The 15,641-nt window shown below is 45.7% G+C and overlaps 1 protein-coding gene across 13 annotated transcripts in view; it reads left to right on the forward strand.

Moving 5' to 3' along the window:
* The first annotated feature begins 13,012 nt into the window (after window positions 1-13,012).
* FECH (ferrochelatase) overlaps window positions 13,013-15,641 on the forward strand; it is a 73,313-nt gene continuing 70,684 nt past the window's right edge. For all 13 annotated transcript variants that reach the window (XR_010582829.2, XR_010582831.2, XR_010582832.2 and 10 more), the window contains exon 1: window positions 13,013-13,191. Coding sequence is in view for 4 of the 13 variants with exons in the window: in XM_005586603.5 (XP_005586660.3) it covers window positions 13,125-13,191 (67 nt within the window). In the remaining 9 variants the exon portion in view is untranslated. The remainder of the gene's footprint in view (window positions 13,192-15,641) is intronic.

Below are 15,641 nucleotides of genomic sequence, written 5' to 3' on the forward strand. Positions count from 1 at the left end.
ACTCTGTGAAGAAGCAATCTCGGCAGAACATTGGGGTCATTTGGGGACCTCAAAAATAATGGTGTTTGGGCCTTACCCCAGACCAGTTGAATGTGAATTTCAGAAATGGGACCAGGGTATTTTTTAAAAGCTCCCCAGGGGAGGTTGTTGCACAGTGAGGTGGACAGTCGCCAGGTAACTTCCTCCTACTCCTAAACTCAACCTTAAGCCTCTCTTATTATTGCTGTAGGTTCTCTCTTGATTTCATATTAATCTCTGTAGTTGAAATGGGAACACTGAAGCAGGGCTGAGAAACTTTAAAGCTTGAATTTTGAACTGCCATAGAATCAGTATATTTCATCCAGCCCTTCTGGGAAAAAAGAAGGGATGTCATGATATACAAATACTGCAATTTCTAGTATTTGGAAATTGCTGGTTAATGATTCAGTTTCCTTCTACCTTATGGATCGTAACCAACGTGATGATCAGGTGAGGAACATCTTTGAAGAGATTGATAAACTTGGTATGTGGGACAAAGACTAGTTTCTAGAGTCAAAGTCAAGTTTGATTGGATATAACTTGTCTTAGTACCCCAACTTACAGAAATGGTGTTCAAAAGTTTTAGCTTTTTTTCAGTATTTACCTCCATATTGCTAAATAACAGACTTATATTACTTCATTGATTTTTCAGTTTTAGGCGTTATTTATTGCCCTTCTCTGGCATACGACTATTTCATTTCTTCCTTTTCCTATCCCCACCATTCGTGTTCACCCTTTTCATCTCCCCAACTGTATTAGGCTGTTTTGGGGTTGCTATAAAGAAATAACCTGCAGCTGGGTAATTTACAAAGAAAAGTGGTTTATTTTGGCTTGCCGTTCTGCAGACTGTACAGGAAGCATGGTGTTGCCATCTGCTTCTGGTGAGGCCTCAGGAAACTTCCAATCATGGCAGAAGGCCAAGGGGGAGCCAGCATGTCACATGATGAGAGGGAGCAAGAGATAGGGGAGGTGCCACACTCTTAAGCAACCAGATCTGCTGTGAACTCAGTGCAAGAACTTACATATCACTTCATGAGGAGCACCAAGCCATTTATGAGGGATCCGTCCCCATGACCACCACCTCCCACCAGGCGCCCCCTCCAACACTGGAGATTGCATTTCAACATGAGATGTGGAGGGGACAAACATTCAAACCATGTCGTCATATTTCCAACTTAGTTCAATTATAATTTTGGTTGGGTGCGTAGTTCACAATAATTGCTTTTCTCTTTCTGCCCAACTTTTTATTTTCCCTATAATAAATTTGTCTTATTTTTTTCCTTTAATAATTCAATCACAAAAGATGTTCGCATATATTGGGTTGTCTATCAGTTACTTCTTCCCGTCTTCTGGAGCCTTTGCCTGCTTTAATTTGAACGAGTTGCCCTCTAGGAACGCAGCTGTCATCTTGAGATCTCTCATTACCATCCTGGGTGTTCCCTTCACCTTTTTTTTTGTACTGGACATCTTGTTTCCTGTGTTTTTCAGTTTACATCCTCATTGTGGTTGGGCACATCCTCTGGTAATTTTTTTTTTTTTTTTTTTTTTTGAGACGAGGTCTGGCTCTGTTGCCCAGGCTGGAGTGCAGTGGCACGATTTTGGCTCACTGCAGCCTCCACCAACTGGGTTCAAACAATTCTTCTGCCTCAGCCTCCCAAGCAGCTGGGATTACAGGCGTCTGCCACCACGCCCAGCTTATTTGTGTGTTTTTAGTAGAGACGGGGTTTTACCACATTGGCCAGGCTGGTCTCAAACTCCTGAACTCAGGTGATCTGCCCGCCTCGGCCTCCCAAAGTGTTGGGATTACAGGCCCGGGCCACTGCTCCCGACTGTCCGGTAATTTTTGAGAAAGGGTTCATGGAAGGTAAATTCACTGAGACCTTCTTTGTCTAAAAATGTTTTAAATCTATCTTCACATACTCTCCGTAAAGAATTGTGGGTTAGAAAACATTTTCCAGTGGGGTGCAATAACTCATGCCTGTAATTCCAGCACTTTGGGAGGCCAAGGTGGGAGGATTGCTTGAGGCCAGGTGTTTGAGACCTGGTCTCTTTTGTCTCACTCTGTCACTCAGGCTGGAGTGCAGTGGCGTGATCTTGGCTCACTGCAACCTCCGCCTCCCGGGTTCAAGTGATTCTCATGTCTCAGCCTTCCAAGTAGCTGGAACTACAGTCACGAGTCACCATCCCTGGCTAATATTTTGTATTTTTAGTAGAGACGGGGTTTTGCCATGTTGGCCAGACTGGTGCGAGATCCAGTCTCTACAAAAAAATTAAAATGTTAGCTAGGTGTGATGGTGCACCCACTTTTAATCCTAGTTACTTGGGAGGCTGAGGCAGGAGGATCTTTTGCCCTGAGGAGTTTGAGGCTATAGGGAGCCATGATTGTGTCACTGTACTCCAGCCTGGGTGACAGAGTGAGACCCTTGTCTCTAAAAATAATAATAAAAAAATTTTTCCTTCAGAATTTTGAAGTTTGGCTTTCTGGTGGTGTTATTGAGAATTCCTAAGCATTCTGATACATGAGCTTAGTTCAGTGTCTGGTAGTTCATGGTAATATGTATTGAGACTATCCATTCTAATTGGCCCTTTCAATACAGAAAGTCATGCCCTTCAATTGTGAAAAAGTTTCTTAAATTATTTCATTAAAGATCTCCCCTCTGTTTTTTTTTTGTTTTCTTTCTACAACTGCTACATACTAGACCTCCTCCTTTCAATTTTCTTCTTTCTCCTTTCTTTCCTTCCTTCCTTCCTTCCTTCCTTTCTCTTTTTCTTTCTTTCTTTCCTTTCTTTCTTTCTTTCTTTCTTTCTTTCTTTCTTTCTTTCTTTCTTTCTTTCTTTCTTTCTTTCTTTCTTTCTTTCTCTCTCTCTCTCTCTCTCTCTCTCTCTCTCTCTCTGTCTCTCTCTCTTTCTTTTTTTGAGACAAATTATCACTCTGTCGCTGAAGCTGGAGTGTAGTGGCATCATCATAGCTCACTGCAGCCTCGACCTCGCGGGCTCAAGTGATCCTGCCTCAGCCTCCTGGGTAGCTGGGACTATAGGTGCATGCAGCACACTCAGCTAATTTTTAAAATTATCTGTAGAGATGGGGTCTCCCTATGTTGCCCAGGCTGGTCTTGAATTCCTGGCTTGAAGCAATCTTCACCTTGGCCTCCCAAAGCGCTGGTATTACAGTGGGAGCCACCACACCTGGCCCTTATCTTTATTTTATTTTGACACAGAGTTTTGCTCTTGTTGCCTAGGCTGGAGTGCAGTGCAATGGCATGATCTCAGCTCACTGCAACCTCTGCCTCCTGGGTTGAAGCAATTCTCCTGCCTCAGCCTCCCAGGTAGCTGGGATTACAGGCATATGGCACCATGCCCAGCTAATTTTCGTTTTTTTTTTTGTAGAGATGGGGTTTCACTGTGTCCGTCAGGCTGGTCTCAAAATCCTGACCTCAAGTGATCCACCTGCCTCAGCCTCCCAAAGTGCTGGGAATACAGGCGTGAGCCACCGGGCCTGGCCATCTTCTTTATTGAGCTGCTAATGTGGGGAGTTTTCCTCAACTCTTCCCCAGTCCTTTGATTGAGTATTTTATTTCTGTTAACCATAGTAAAAATATATTTTTAAAAATCCTTATTCTGGTTTCAGAAAGTTCTATCTTTAGTTTTTTTATCTAAGTTTTCTAGTTTTCTTCCTGTATCATTCCCGTTTCCTCCATGTTGGATTGCCTTTTTTCTTTTTCTTTTTTTTTTTTTTTTTCTGCTTTGTTTGGTCTCTGGTTTTCCTGTTAGAGGCTTTCTTCAGATGGCAGGTGCTGCTTGGTTATCTGCTGATAATTCAGAGATAATTCAGGATAGGAGATTAAAATGTCCATTGGATGCTCCAAGCATGTGAATAGATGTGAGCCTTACTGTAAGCTATCTGCCCTAGGCGGGCTAGCAGGGGAGGCCCATGCCATTGTCTGTTAGGTCTTTCTTCTTAGGCTGATTGGGTTTCCTGTGGAGGGAAAAAGAAGAGGGCTGGGTCTCTGCACCTTCAGTTAGTACAGTTCACTAAGCTGTTTTCTGTGGTCGCCCTGCTCTCAGCTGTGCTTGGGATCTGCAGTCCATAGCCCTCGGTTACCTCTCCAGGAACCAAACATCTAGTTGGCTTTGGGGGTTCTGGGGGAACAGTCACCCCACTGCAGGGTGGGAATCTAGGCAATCTGCTGCTTTAACAGACTATTTTATTTTATTTATTTTATTTTATTTTTTTGAGACAGGGTCTCCCTGTGTTTCCCAGGCTGGTCTCAAACTCCTGGGCTCAAGGGATTCTCCTGTCTTAGCCTCCCAAAGTGCTAGGATTACAGGAGTGAGCCACCATGCCCAGCCTGCTTTAACAGACTTTCGGTATATTTCATTCTAGCATCTCCTTTCATCCCTACTTCCAGTGGTAACTGCTATTGCCAGTCCCGAGCGCCCTAGTGTAATCTGGATGGTTCTTAGTCTAAGGATGGCCAGCTTAGGATTCAATTTTCTTGGGTCTGCTAAAACATTAAGTATTTATTCATCTGCTGCCGCTTTAAAAATTCTATTGTGGTTCACTTTTTCTTTTTTCCCATCCTTTTAGGTTTGTGCTTAAAAACAAACAAAAAATATGAACCATCATGAACAAAACCCCTACCGTCATTTTAGTGGGGTTTTGGGGAGCGAGTGAAACTATACCCCTGTGTTCAAGCCCCATCTTTACCCAGAGGTCATTACTCTGTATTTGAAGACCAATCAAAAGGGAGTGGGCATAAACAAAAGGGAAGAAATGTTCAGTTATTAGCTATTAGGAAGGAAAAAATAGCAAGGAGAATGATGAATTCTCTGTAAATGGGGAAAAAAGCAGTATATAACTCTGAAAGGTTATAAGTGAAATTTAACTGGGTTATGGGAATGGGTAGATACTTATTATTCTTTGACTATGTCTGTTAAAAAAGAATTTCCTTAGTGCATTCAGGTTCACTGACAAATTTGAATTCATAATTGTCTCATAGCTTCCTACAGTGCCTCTAACAAATCCAAGACATCGGTGACAGGAACACCTGGGTGAGTGGTGAGAACTCCATAGGAGCTCTCTGACCCCTGCTTTCTTTCTTTTTTTTGTTTGAGACAGTCTTGCTCTGTTGCCCAGGCTGGAGTGCAGTGGTGTGATCTTGGCTCACTACAACCTCTGCCTCCTGGGTTCAAGTGATTCTCCTGCCTCAGCCTCCCTAGTAGCTGGGATTACAGGCGTACACCACCATGCCAGGCTAATTTTTGTGTTTTTAGTAGACATGCAGTTTTTCCATGTTGACCAGGCTAGTCTTGGACTCCTGACTTTAAGTGATCCACCTGCCTCAGCCTCTCAAAGTGTGGGATAACAGGTGTGAGCCACCACGCCTGACCTGACCCTTGTTTTCTGTCATCTTTTCTCTTGTGAGATGCACGCTGAAGGTATGGAGCCAGCCCCGGCTTGGGAGCCAAACATACCTGGGTCCAAATACTGGCTCTGCCCCTTGCTAGCTGGATTCAGGCAAGTCAGGGGACCTGTGTGACTCTGTTATCCTCATCTGTAAAATAGGGTGGTGCCTTCTCTTTATAAGCCGGTTGCAGTGATTCAATGTCTGGCACTTAACACGGTGAAACCCCGCCTCTACTAAAAAATACAAAAAACTAGCCGGGCAAGGTGGCGGGCACCTGTAGTCCCAGCTACTCGGGAGGCTGAGGCAGGAGAATGGCGTAAACCCGGGGGGCGGAGCTTGCAGTGAGCTGAGATCCGGCCACTGCACTCCAGCCTGGGCGACAGAGTGAGACTCCGTCTCAAAAAATAAATAAATAAATAAATAAATAAATAAATAAATGGAAGCCGTTACAGTTATTGTGACTCCTTTTCCAACGGGCTAAATGTGTGTGTGACCCAGAAGCCTGTCTTGACTTTCCTTGTTGCAGCTACTTTAGTTTGTGGCACACAGGACCCAGCCCAGACCTTGACCCTGGCTCACCAGGCTCCCTGTGAGCTGCCCCCTGCCCGCCTCCAGGACTCAGTGCTCGCCTCGCTAAATCCTTCAGATAGTCCCCCTCCCGCTGACCAACCAGCAGCTGCAGAACATATCTTGCTGTCACAGTGCTTGCTGTTCTCCTGACTTGCAAGGCTTGTCCCCTAGCAGCTGCCCCCTCTTGCTGGAAATGATGCGGGGCACCAGCAGCCTCTCCCTCGGGGCTGTCCTGACAGCCCCGCCCCTCGCCTCCTGCCGCTGTATGGAACCGAGAACAGACCTCTGTACCTTTTTATTTCTCTTTGTTTAGATAGCTGCTTCTATGCTGGTGTATAAGCTGCTTATGGGCAGTGGTGGGCTATGCAAGGCACATAGCAGGCTCTGAAAAAATGATGAATGAATGGCTGGCTTCAATCATTATTGCTACATCGATGACCACTAAAAGTTTTTTTAAAAATTTGGCTGGGCACAGTGGTTCAGGTTTGTAATCCCAGCACTTTGGGAGGCCGAGGAGGGTGAATCACTTGAGGTCAGGAGTTTGAGACCAGCCTGACCAATGTGGTGAAACACTGTCTCTACTAAAAATACAAAAAATAAGCTGGGTGTGATGGGAGGTGCCTGTAATCCCAGCTACTCAGGAGGCTGAGGCAGGAGAATTGCTTGAACCTGTGAGGCGGAGGTTGCAGTGAGCCGAGATTGTGCCACTGCACTCCAGCCTGGGCAACAAGAGCGAAACTCTGTCTCAAAAAAAAAAAACAAAACAAAACTGTACCTCTTTTTCTTTTGTTTCCTGCAGCATAAAATATATGCAGTTAGAAACAAAACAAAATGAGAACAGCAGTGACAAAGAGCCCTCAGCTTTGTCTCAAACTAGCTCCGCTGCTAATATGTTTCTCTTTTTCGGCCTCCTTAAGGCCAGAAACCTTGGAGTTATTTGATTCCAGCCTGTTTCTTATCTTAATATGTCATAACCTGTGCCCATCCTCTCAACTTCTCCATATTTTTTAAATTAAATTTTAAAAATTATTTTTAATTAGAAATTTTAAATGTATTTTTTGAGACAGGGCCCTACTCTGCTGCTCAGACTGGAGTGCAAGTGGCATGATCACTGCTCATTGCATCCTTGGCCTCCCCGGCTCAAGCAATCCTCCTGCCTCAGCCTTCTGAGTAGCTGGGACTACAGGTGCACACCACCATGCCCAGCTAATCTTTGTAATTTTTGTAGAGATGGGGTTTTGCCATGTTGCCCAAGCTGGTCTTAAATTCCTGGGCTCAAGTGATCCTCCCGCCTCAGCCTACAAAGTGCTAGGATTACAGGCATGAGCCACTGGGCCTGGCCTTCTCCATACCTTTTGCTCCTCTGCCATCTTTACTTCCATTGCCACTCTGCTCAATACCTCGATCCTCACCTGTGGCCACTCTGTCCTGCTCGGTCTCCCTGCCTGGCCCCTATTACGTCCTGTGACCCACACCCTGCTTGCTCAGTATTCTCTGCCACAGCCCTGAGCAGCTGCTCACCTCCCTGTCACGGCTCTTGATGCCTCTGCTGGCCTATGAAGGGCCAAGCCCTCAGTGCATTCAGGCTGGTCCTTTTGCCTTTTCTCCTAGTCCTCGCCATACCCCGTGCTGTGGCCCCAAGTGAAGGTCTTGCTCCTGGTTCTCATGTGCTCTTCCACCTTCGTGCTGTCTCTGCACGTTCAGCCTATCTCAGTCCTCTTATTGTAAGTTCTGATACCTCCTCGATGGAAAGCCTTCCTTCATCTTCTCAGCCTGAAACCCTCTTTCACTTTTATCAGGGAAACTTCTGCTCACCTCTTGTTACCGCATTATAAACAGATTTACTAGATACATCTATTTGCCCTCAAAATCCTAGGTGAGAAAGGAACATCTCTGGGCATCAGAATTGGAGGAGAGGGGTTAGAGAGAATCTCAAAGTCAGAGCTGTTAGGTTAGGAATCGGGGCTCCTGGGAGAATTGAGCCCAGCCGGATTAAAAAAAAAAAAGTTTCATTAAAGTATAGCATTTATACAGAAAAAGGCATACATCATAAGCATGCAACTCCCTGAGTGTTCACAGTGAACACATCATGTGCCCAGCTCTTAGAATGCCCATGCAGCCATAGGAAGGTGGAGCTAGAACCAGACCCCTCCATGAAGCAGGGCCGCAGAGGCCCGGCACTTCTGTGAAAAGTAATGCAGAAAATTGGCCCTCTAGCCCAGAGAAGCACAAGGAAGCCTGCTGTCTTCCCAGGGCTCTGGGGAATGCCTCTCCCTGGCTGTGAATTTATACACCTGCAGGGAAGAGGACAACCAAGTTGACATATTCACACAAACTCGGTCTAAGACTGGTGGGACCGCTGGGTCCTGGAAGAAGCAAATCAGAAAGGCCTCTTAGGGACCCTTCCACCACCCAGGAAGCAGAGAACTCTGGAAAAAACACTCAGTATGAATAAGCTAAAAACCAAGCAAACAAAAAACAATGGACACTTTTTTTTTTTTTTAAGACAGAGTTTTGCTTTTGTTGCCCAGGCTGGAGTGCAATGGCGCAATCTTGGCTCACTGCAACCTCTGCCTCCCAGATTCAAGCGATTCTCCTGCCTCAGCCTCCCAAGTAGCTGGGATTACAGGCACCGGCCACCACGCCCGGCTAATTTTGTATTTTTAGTAGAGACAGGTTTCTCTATGTTGCTCAGGCTGGTCTCAAACTCCCGACCTCAGGTGATCCGCCCGCCTCAGCCTCCCAAAGTGCTGGGATTACAGGTATGAGCCACCGCCCCCGGCCACGATGGGCACATTTAGTCACGCAGTGTAAGTGAAGACTGGCTCAGAAACTTCAGTTTATTCCCTATACTGAAGACAAAGTGAACCTTCTAAAACATAAGCACGTATCACTCTGCTAAATGGAGGTCACTCAGAAGACACAATTTTTCATTACCTACAAAGTTCTACATCACTCCGCCCTGGTTCCCCTACTTCCCGCCCCCCTACTCAAGCCATGTGGCCTCCCTGCTGTTCCTTGATAGCCTTGTTATGGGGCTGAGTTGTGTTCCGCCAACAGACATGGTGACATCCTAGCCCCCAGGAACCTGTAAACATGAACTCTCTTATTTGGAAACAGGGTCTTTGCAGACGCAGTCAAGTTAAGACGAGGTTATTAGGGTAGGCCTTTAATCCAAAATGACTGGCGTCCTTCCAAGCGGAGAAGACAGCTTGTGACTGCAGAGGCAGAGGTTGGAGTGCTGCATCTACGAGCTGAGGAACGTCAAGGATTTTTGCCACCACCACGAGCTAAAAAAGGCAAAGAAGGATTCTCCCTTACAGGTTTCAGAGGGAGCACAGCCCTGCTGACACCCTGATTTTGCATTTCTAGCCTTCAAAACTGGAAGACAACACATTTGTGGTATTTTGTTCCAGCAGCCGTAGGAAATGAATACAAGCCTCAAATGTGTTCCAGCGCTTGCTGGTCTCTCTTGCTTGCAAACCCTTCCCCAGACAACGCCCTCATTCCCTGCAGGTCCCTGCTGAAATGCCACCTTTGCAGACAGGCTGGTCCTGACTACACTACTGACCTGAGCAGTTGCAGCCTCTCTCGCTTCCTCCCCCTCCTTTAGCTTTCTCCACAGACCCTAGCCATACCTGACAATATGTTGTATGCCTTTCATCTTTGTTGTAAAACAATCATCTGCCTTGCCTTCTAGAAGGTACGTTCCATGAGAGTAGAGACCGTCCAGTTCATTGCTGCACGCCCATTGCCTGCTACGTGCCTGACATAGAATGGAGTCTCCCATACGTTTGTTTCATAAGCGAATGAGCTGTTTGAGAATGTTGTTTGTTTTCCTTTTCACTCTTTTATCCTCCACATGACCTAATGTTTTGCTCATGGTAAGACAGTCAGGAAATATGGGCAGATGGATTAATAAACCTGTCACCACCACTGGGCTGAAGGCTTGCGTGGTGAAGAGGGGCAAGTCAAAACGTGTGGCATGTTGGCCTGGATTTTGTGGCCTCTTTGTTGTAAAATGATTCTAGGGACAATCGATCAGATTTCTCTGAGTAATCATTATAGCTTACCATTTGTCACATGCAGCCACTGTTTCTCTTGACCTGAATCCCTCCTGATTCCTCCCTTCCCCAGTTCTTTTTCTGATTAAGGAATCAGAGTTGAATTATCAAAATTTAGTTTGTGTAGCTCAGAGGTGCCAATCATGGCAAATAATGAATGAAGAGATTTCCCACCCTTTTCCCTGAAGCACTGAGCTGAAACCAACAAATTCATTTTATTTAGGATCACAGGCTGCACTCAAAGTGGTGTCTGTGACAGGTGAGTGCTTTATTCACTAATGAAGTCACCAGGCCTCAGACAAACCCTCTCCCTCCTGGTTGGGGTGCTCCTTATCTCTGTTAGCCCAGACACTGTGCCTTTTTAGCCTTCTGTTTGCTAATGGAATTGGTGTGTAATTTTGTTAAAAATACGTTGTTAGAAAAAAATTCATATTATGTATGTCATATGGTTCTGCAAATTTCTTTAGCCTTTCAAGGGCTTTTCTGGTAAGCCTGTATTTAGAGTTCACAATTTCTGGGTTAAGGACTGTTTTCTACCAGTTTTGAAAAGGACCAACATAAAGCACATTTTATCTGCTTTCACTGTATAAGAACATAAAAATTTACTTATTGGAGAGCTGTTATATTCAATGTTTGTGAGAAATAAGCCATAGATTAGGAATAACAATTGTTATGGTACTCTCTGTTGGGGAAAAAGAAGGAAGTTCTGTTTTCAGTTATAACCTATGAGTTCTTCATATGTGCCACCAGGAGGTTTTATACATGAGGAATCTTGAATGAGTTTTTAAAAGTCATAAAGGCACCTGTAATCCCAGCTACTCAGGGGGGCTGAGGCAGGAGAATCACTTGAACCCAGTAGGCAGAGGTTGCAGTGAGCCGAGATCACGCCATTGCACTCCAGCCTGAGCAACAGGGTGAGACTCCCTCTCAAAAAAAAATAATAATAATAATAATTAATGAAAAAATAAAAAATGGAAGTCAGTAAAAATGAAAGTACAAGATGTGAATAAAAGAAATGAAATGATGCTGATTCATTAAAATATTTAATAAAGTATGTTCTGCTAGTTCCTTAATCATTTCTGGACAGAAACAAATTTAACCTGCGCCAGCCATTGATTTTGTACTGGTGAGACTTGGCATCTTTATGCCTTGTCACTAATCATCAGCGTTTGCCTGGGAGGGACCAGAAGCCCCCTTATCTGCACCCAGCAGGAGGGGCCCAGCACCCTGGATGGAGGGGATGACTTCTCCAGGGCCTCCCAGAGGGGACAAGAAGAGCCTTCATAGCTCAGAGGTCTAACACCCCTGGCCATTTTATTCTCTGGCCTTGTCTACACTTCTGGCACACAGTATTGCAATATGAGAAGCCTTTTAATTTAGTTTCTTTAGAAGAAATGGGTTCAGGCCGCGCACGGCGACTCACGCCTGTAATCCCAGCACTTTGGGAGGCCGAGGTGGGTGGATCACCTGAGGTCAGCAGTTCAAGACCAGCCTGACCAACATGGTAAAACTCTGTTACTACTAGAAATACAAAACAAACAACAACAACAACAAAAATGGGTTCAGATTGTAGGTAGAGAAGTATGTTATCCATGAAGATTACCTCTTTAAAGGGCAACTTAAGAAGACTGTAATTTTTGTTATGAGGGTAGAGAATTAGCCACACGTATAAGGAAGGTGAGTTGATACCTGGATCAGGTTTTACTGTGCTTTTCTCAGGACATCCGCTTGAATATGAAGATCATGTAGGTAATATGAAAGGCTATCCATTTAATTTGACAGTTTGCATTGGCCTAATAACCATCAGGAGGACCAACTTTAATAAGAAATAAACTAATTCCATCAGTAGCACATATTTAAGCTACAGAAAACTGGGTTTCAGCTGAATCTAGACTCCATCTTCCCTGAATGTTCCATATGGCTTGCCACCTTCGCTCAAATGTGTATAAGGCCTTTGCTCGAATGTGTGTGAACTCTGACCCACCTGCTTCAAATTGCATTAGTCCCTTCCCCCACGCTACCCCATCTCTTTTACCTTGCTTCATTCTTCATTTGTCCTGAGAAGGAAAAAGAAGAGGGGAGGCCGTGGAAGGGCTCCATCATTCAAAATGTTACATATTGTGATTATTTTCTGTGTCTCCCCTAACCCCATGTAAACCCCCGTCTGCTCTATTCACTACTGTTTTCCCAATGCACATAGTAGGTGCTCAACATTTGTTCAATGAATACCGATGCCTGAGACCTTTCTGTACCAAGGGCTGGTTTCCTACTCCACAATGCATTGAACATATATGGGCAGGGTGGGCTGGCGGAGGTGTAGGAATGAAATGTGCACCTGTTCCTCCCTGTGGTCTCAGTGTGCGACCTTGGGGGCGGGGCAGGTGGTTAAACTGGGAAGGTGCGCGGATATGATACAGACAAACCTCATCATACCGTCCCTCCAAGAAATGCACTTGCCAGGCTGGCCTTCAGTTTTCCTAATGCTCTTCTGTGAGTCTCACCTGTCAAATTCTGCTACACAGAGAGGGTGCAGATAAACGGAATAATCCCTTTTTCTGTTTTGAAAATAAAGCAAAACAAAACAGGATCTGCACACTTGTGCTGTGACTAGGCAGGCAAACTGGAGAACTGAGGCAAAAGCATCCTTATATCTAAATAATAGTAAAGGAAACGTCAAAAAAAGTTATTTGCTGAGTCATGGCTGAGGATCCTCAGTTGTCCAGCTTGGCAGATGCAACCAGGGCAAATACGAGTCCAGCAGGTTTTGCAGTGACCTGCGATGGTGGTGGGGAGTGGGCTTCTAGCTCAGCCTCCAGGCCCATTTTCACGCAGGGAGCAGCGCCCAGCTGGGGCGGGCTCTCCGCGAGAGGCGTGTCCCCGCCTGGCCTCGCCCCCGAGGCCCCGCCCCGGCCCGGCAGCGAATGAACGGGCGCGCCGGGAGGGCGCGAGGTCAGGGGGCCGGGGACGCGCGTGGGGAGCGCTGCCCCACTCGGCCGCTGCTGGGCGGACACCTGGGCGCGCCAACGCGGGAGGAGCCCCGACTCGGGCCGAGGCTGCCCGGGCAATGCCTTCACTCGGCGCAAACATGGCTGCGGCCCTGCGCGCCGCGGGCGTCCTGCTCCGCGATCCGCGTAAGTGGGTCTGTCGCGGCGGCCGCCAGGGCCAGGGTCCCTGAGACGGCGTGGGCAGAGCGGGCAGCTGGAGCCGGGGCCCTCGCGTCCCGGGGATTTCGGGATCGGCCGTGGGGGCACTGCGAGCAAACGGGCGAGGGGCTTCGCGGAGAAGGGAGGGGTGAGGGCAGCACTCAGGGCTCGGGGGGCCGCGGGGAGGGCGCCTGGATCCAGGAGGCGCAGGTTCAAGTCCCATCGGTCGGCTGGGTGGCTTGCAGCCGTGGCTGGAATTTCCTAGAGCCTTGGTTATTGTCACCTGTAATAACCAGACTGTTGAGAAGGTTACACCAGGGAAGGTATGTTATGGGCCTGCCGTAGAGGACAGTAAGGAAGGCATCGTCATCATCACCACCATGGACATCTGCCCTGCATTTCCTTCCCTGCTGAGGAAAGCCCATGGCCCTTGGTCCCTCTATGCCCACTTCTCCTTGGCAGCAGGACCCACCGTGGGGCAGCCTGGGCTGCTGTTTTCTAGAGATATTTGGAGAACATGTGAGACCTAGGAACAGCTTCCCATGTTTCTGATGCAAACCGTGAATAGGTTGTGACCGCAGGATGAGCTGATGGGACTGTGGGTCTCACCCACCTGGCTGGGACAGCATTTCCAACTGTGACACCTTGAACAAGGCACCTAACTTCGCCAGAGCTTTGGTAAATGTACATTGAAATCCTAATTTTTTTAAGGCTTGCCTTGAACATGAGCACCTTGCCTGGCACACAGTAGGTACACAGGCATCTTCAAAATGTCTAGCCATTCATGTAGAAGGCTGCCACAAATAAGATGCTTATTTAATGCATCTGAACGGTGACTGGACACAGACCGGACATATTTTTCTAGGAAGTTCATCAGTCTGACACCGACTTGGAGTGGAGAGAATCCCCTCTGAACCTCCATATCTCATTAGAGGTGGCTTTGTTAGGAAAATAATAAGGACCCAGTGTACAATGAGGCTAGCTCACTAAAGGCACTGGGGGACAAAGGACATTGTTTTTAAAGAAGAGGCAGCACAGTGCCAGTCGTGGGGCCGAAAGAAGTATTGAACTAATCTTTTCTTTCATTGACCTTTCCTGTGGCAAATGAAGTCTGACAGGCCTTAGATTTGAGGTCATGGAACAATACGTGAACTTTAAATTATTTGTAGTCTAGATTAAAAGTGGAAGGATTCAGTAACTCTAGCAGAAATACTTTTGGAGTCTATTTGTGTTACAGACTTTGATTTGAAGGTGTAGTTATAATCATCATTTTGGTTGATAGGAAAAAATCAACTTCTGTGTGAGAAAACATTGAGGAGTATTTCTGAAAATGAGTTCTGAAAGTAAAAGTGGAAAAGCAAAGTTTTATACTTTATGTATCTAGCATATTACAGAATTAATAAGCTTCCTGGGGTGGGCCATATATTATCTGTCTGTCTGTTTAGCTATCTATATGAATTATTTTTTTTCTTGGTGCCTTTTTCTTTCCAAACTTTAAACGTGTTTTGTTTTGTTTTGTTTTTTAAGAGATGGAGTGTTGCTCTGTCGCCCAGGCTGGTATACAGTGGTGCCATCATAGTTCACTGCAGCCTTGAAATCCTGGGATCAAGTGATCCTCCCGCCTCAGCCTCCCTGGTAGCTGGGATTACAGGCATGATCTGGTGTGCCTGGCCTTCCAAACTTTTTTTTTTTTTTGGCTGAGCATATATTGTCTTATGTAATTAGAAAAAAAAATTCTAGGATAATAAAAGAGTTTTAGGGTTTACATAAAAGACATTAGAACATTTTGGCTCCATATCAGCAACTAACCAATATTTTGAAGCACCCACTATGTTTATTGATAGTTACAATATAGAACCTTATTTCTGTTGTTAATTTTTAAAATGGTGCATATTTTATAAGTACTTTTGAAGTAATCTTCATCTCCTGTGTGATAGAAAAGGGCCATCATAGATTTCAGTACTTGTGTACCTCGCCTTTTACTCTCTTCTGCCTCACCTGCAAGGATCCAAAATGTTAATTTGGTTTTGAAGAACCAGTTGATACTTATTAACTTACGAACTTCTTAAGTCATGGGTATACTTTTGAATGATCACCTATTGGATTTGTCCAGGAATTATGAAGTTTGTTTTTTGAGAGAAGTTTTTTTTTTTTTTTTTTGAGACCGGGTCTCACCGTTGCCTAGGCTGCTGGTCTTGAACTCCTGAGCTCAAGTGAGCCTCCTGCCTCAACCTTCCAAGTAGCTGTGACTACAGGTATTCACCACTGCAGGAGTTATGAAGTTTTTTTGTTTTGTTTTGTTTTGTTTGTTTTTGTTTTCGTTTTTTTTTTTTTTTTTGAGATGGAGTCTGGCTCTGTTGACAGGCTGGAGTACAGTGGCGTGATCTCGGCTCACTGCAGCCTCTGCCTCCCAGGTTCAAGGGATTCTCCTGCCTCAG

This window comes from Macaca fascicularis, chromosome 18 (genome assembly GCF_037993035.2).
Source record: "Macaca fascicularis isolate 582-1 chromosome 18, T2T-MFA8v1.1".
In the NCBI taxonomy this organism is placed as follows: domain Eukaryota; kingdom Metazoa; phylum Chordata; class Mammalia; order Primates; family Cercopithecidae; genus Macaca; species Macaca fascicularis.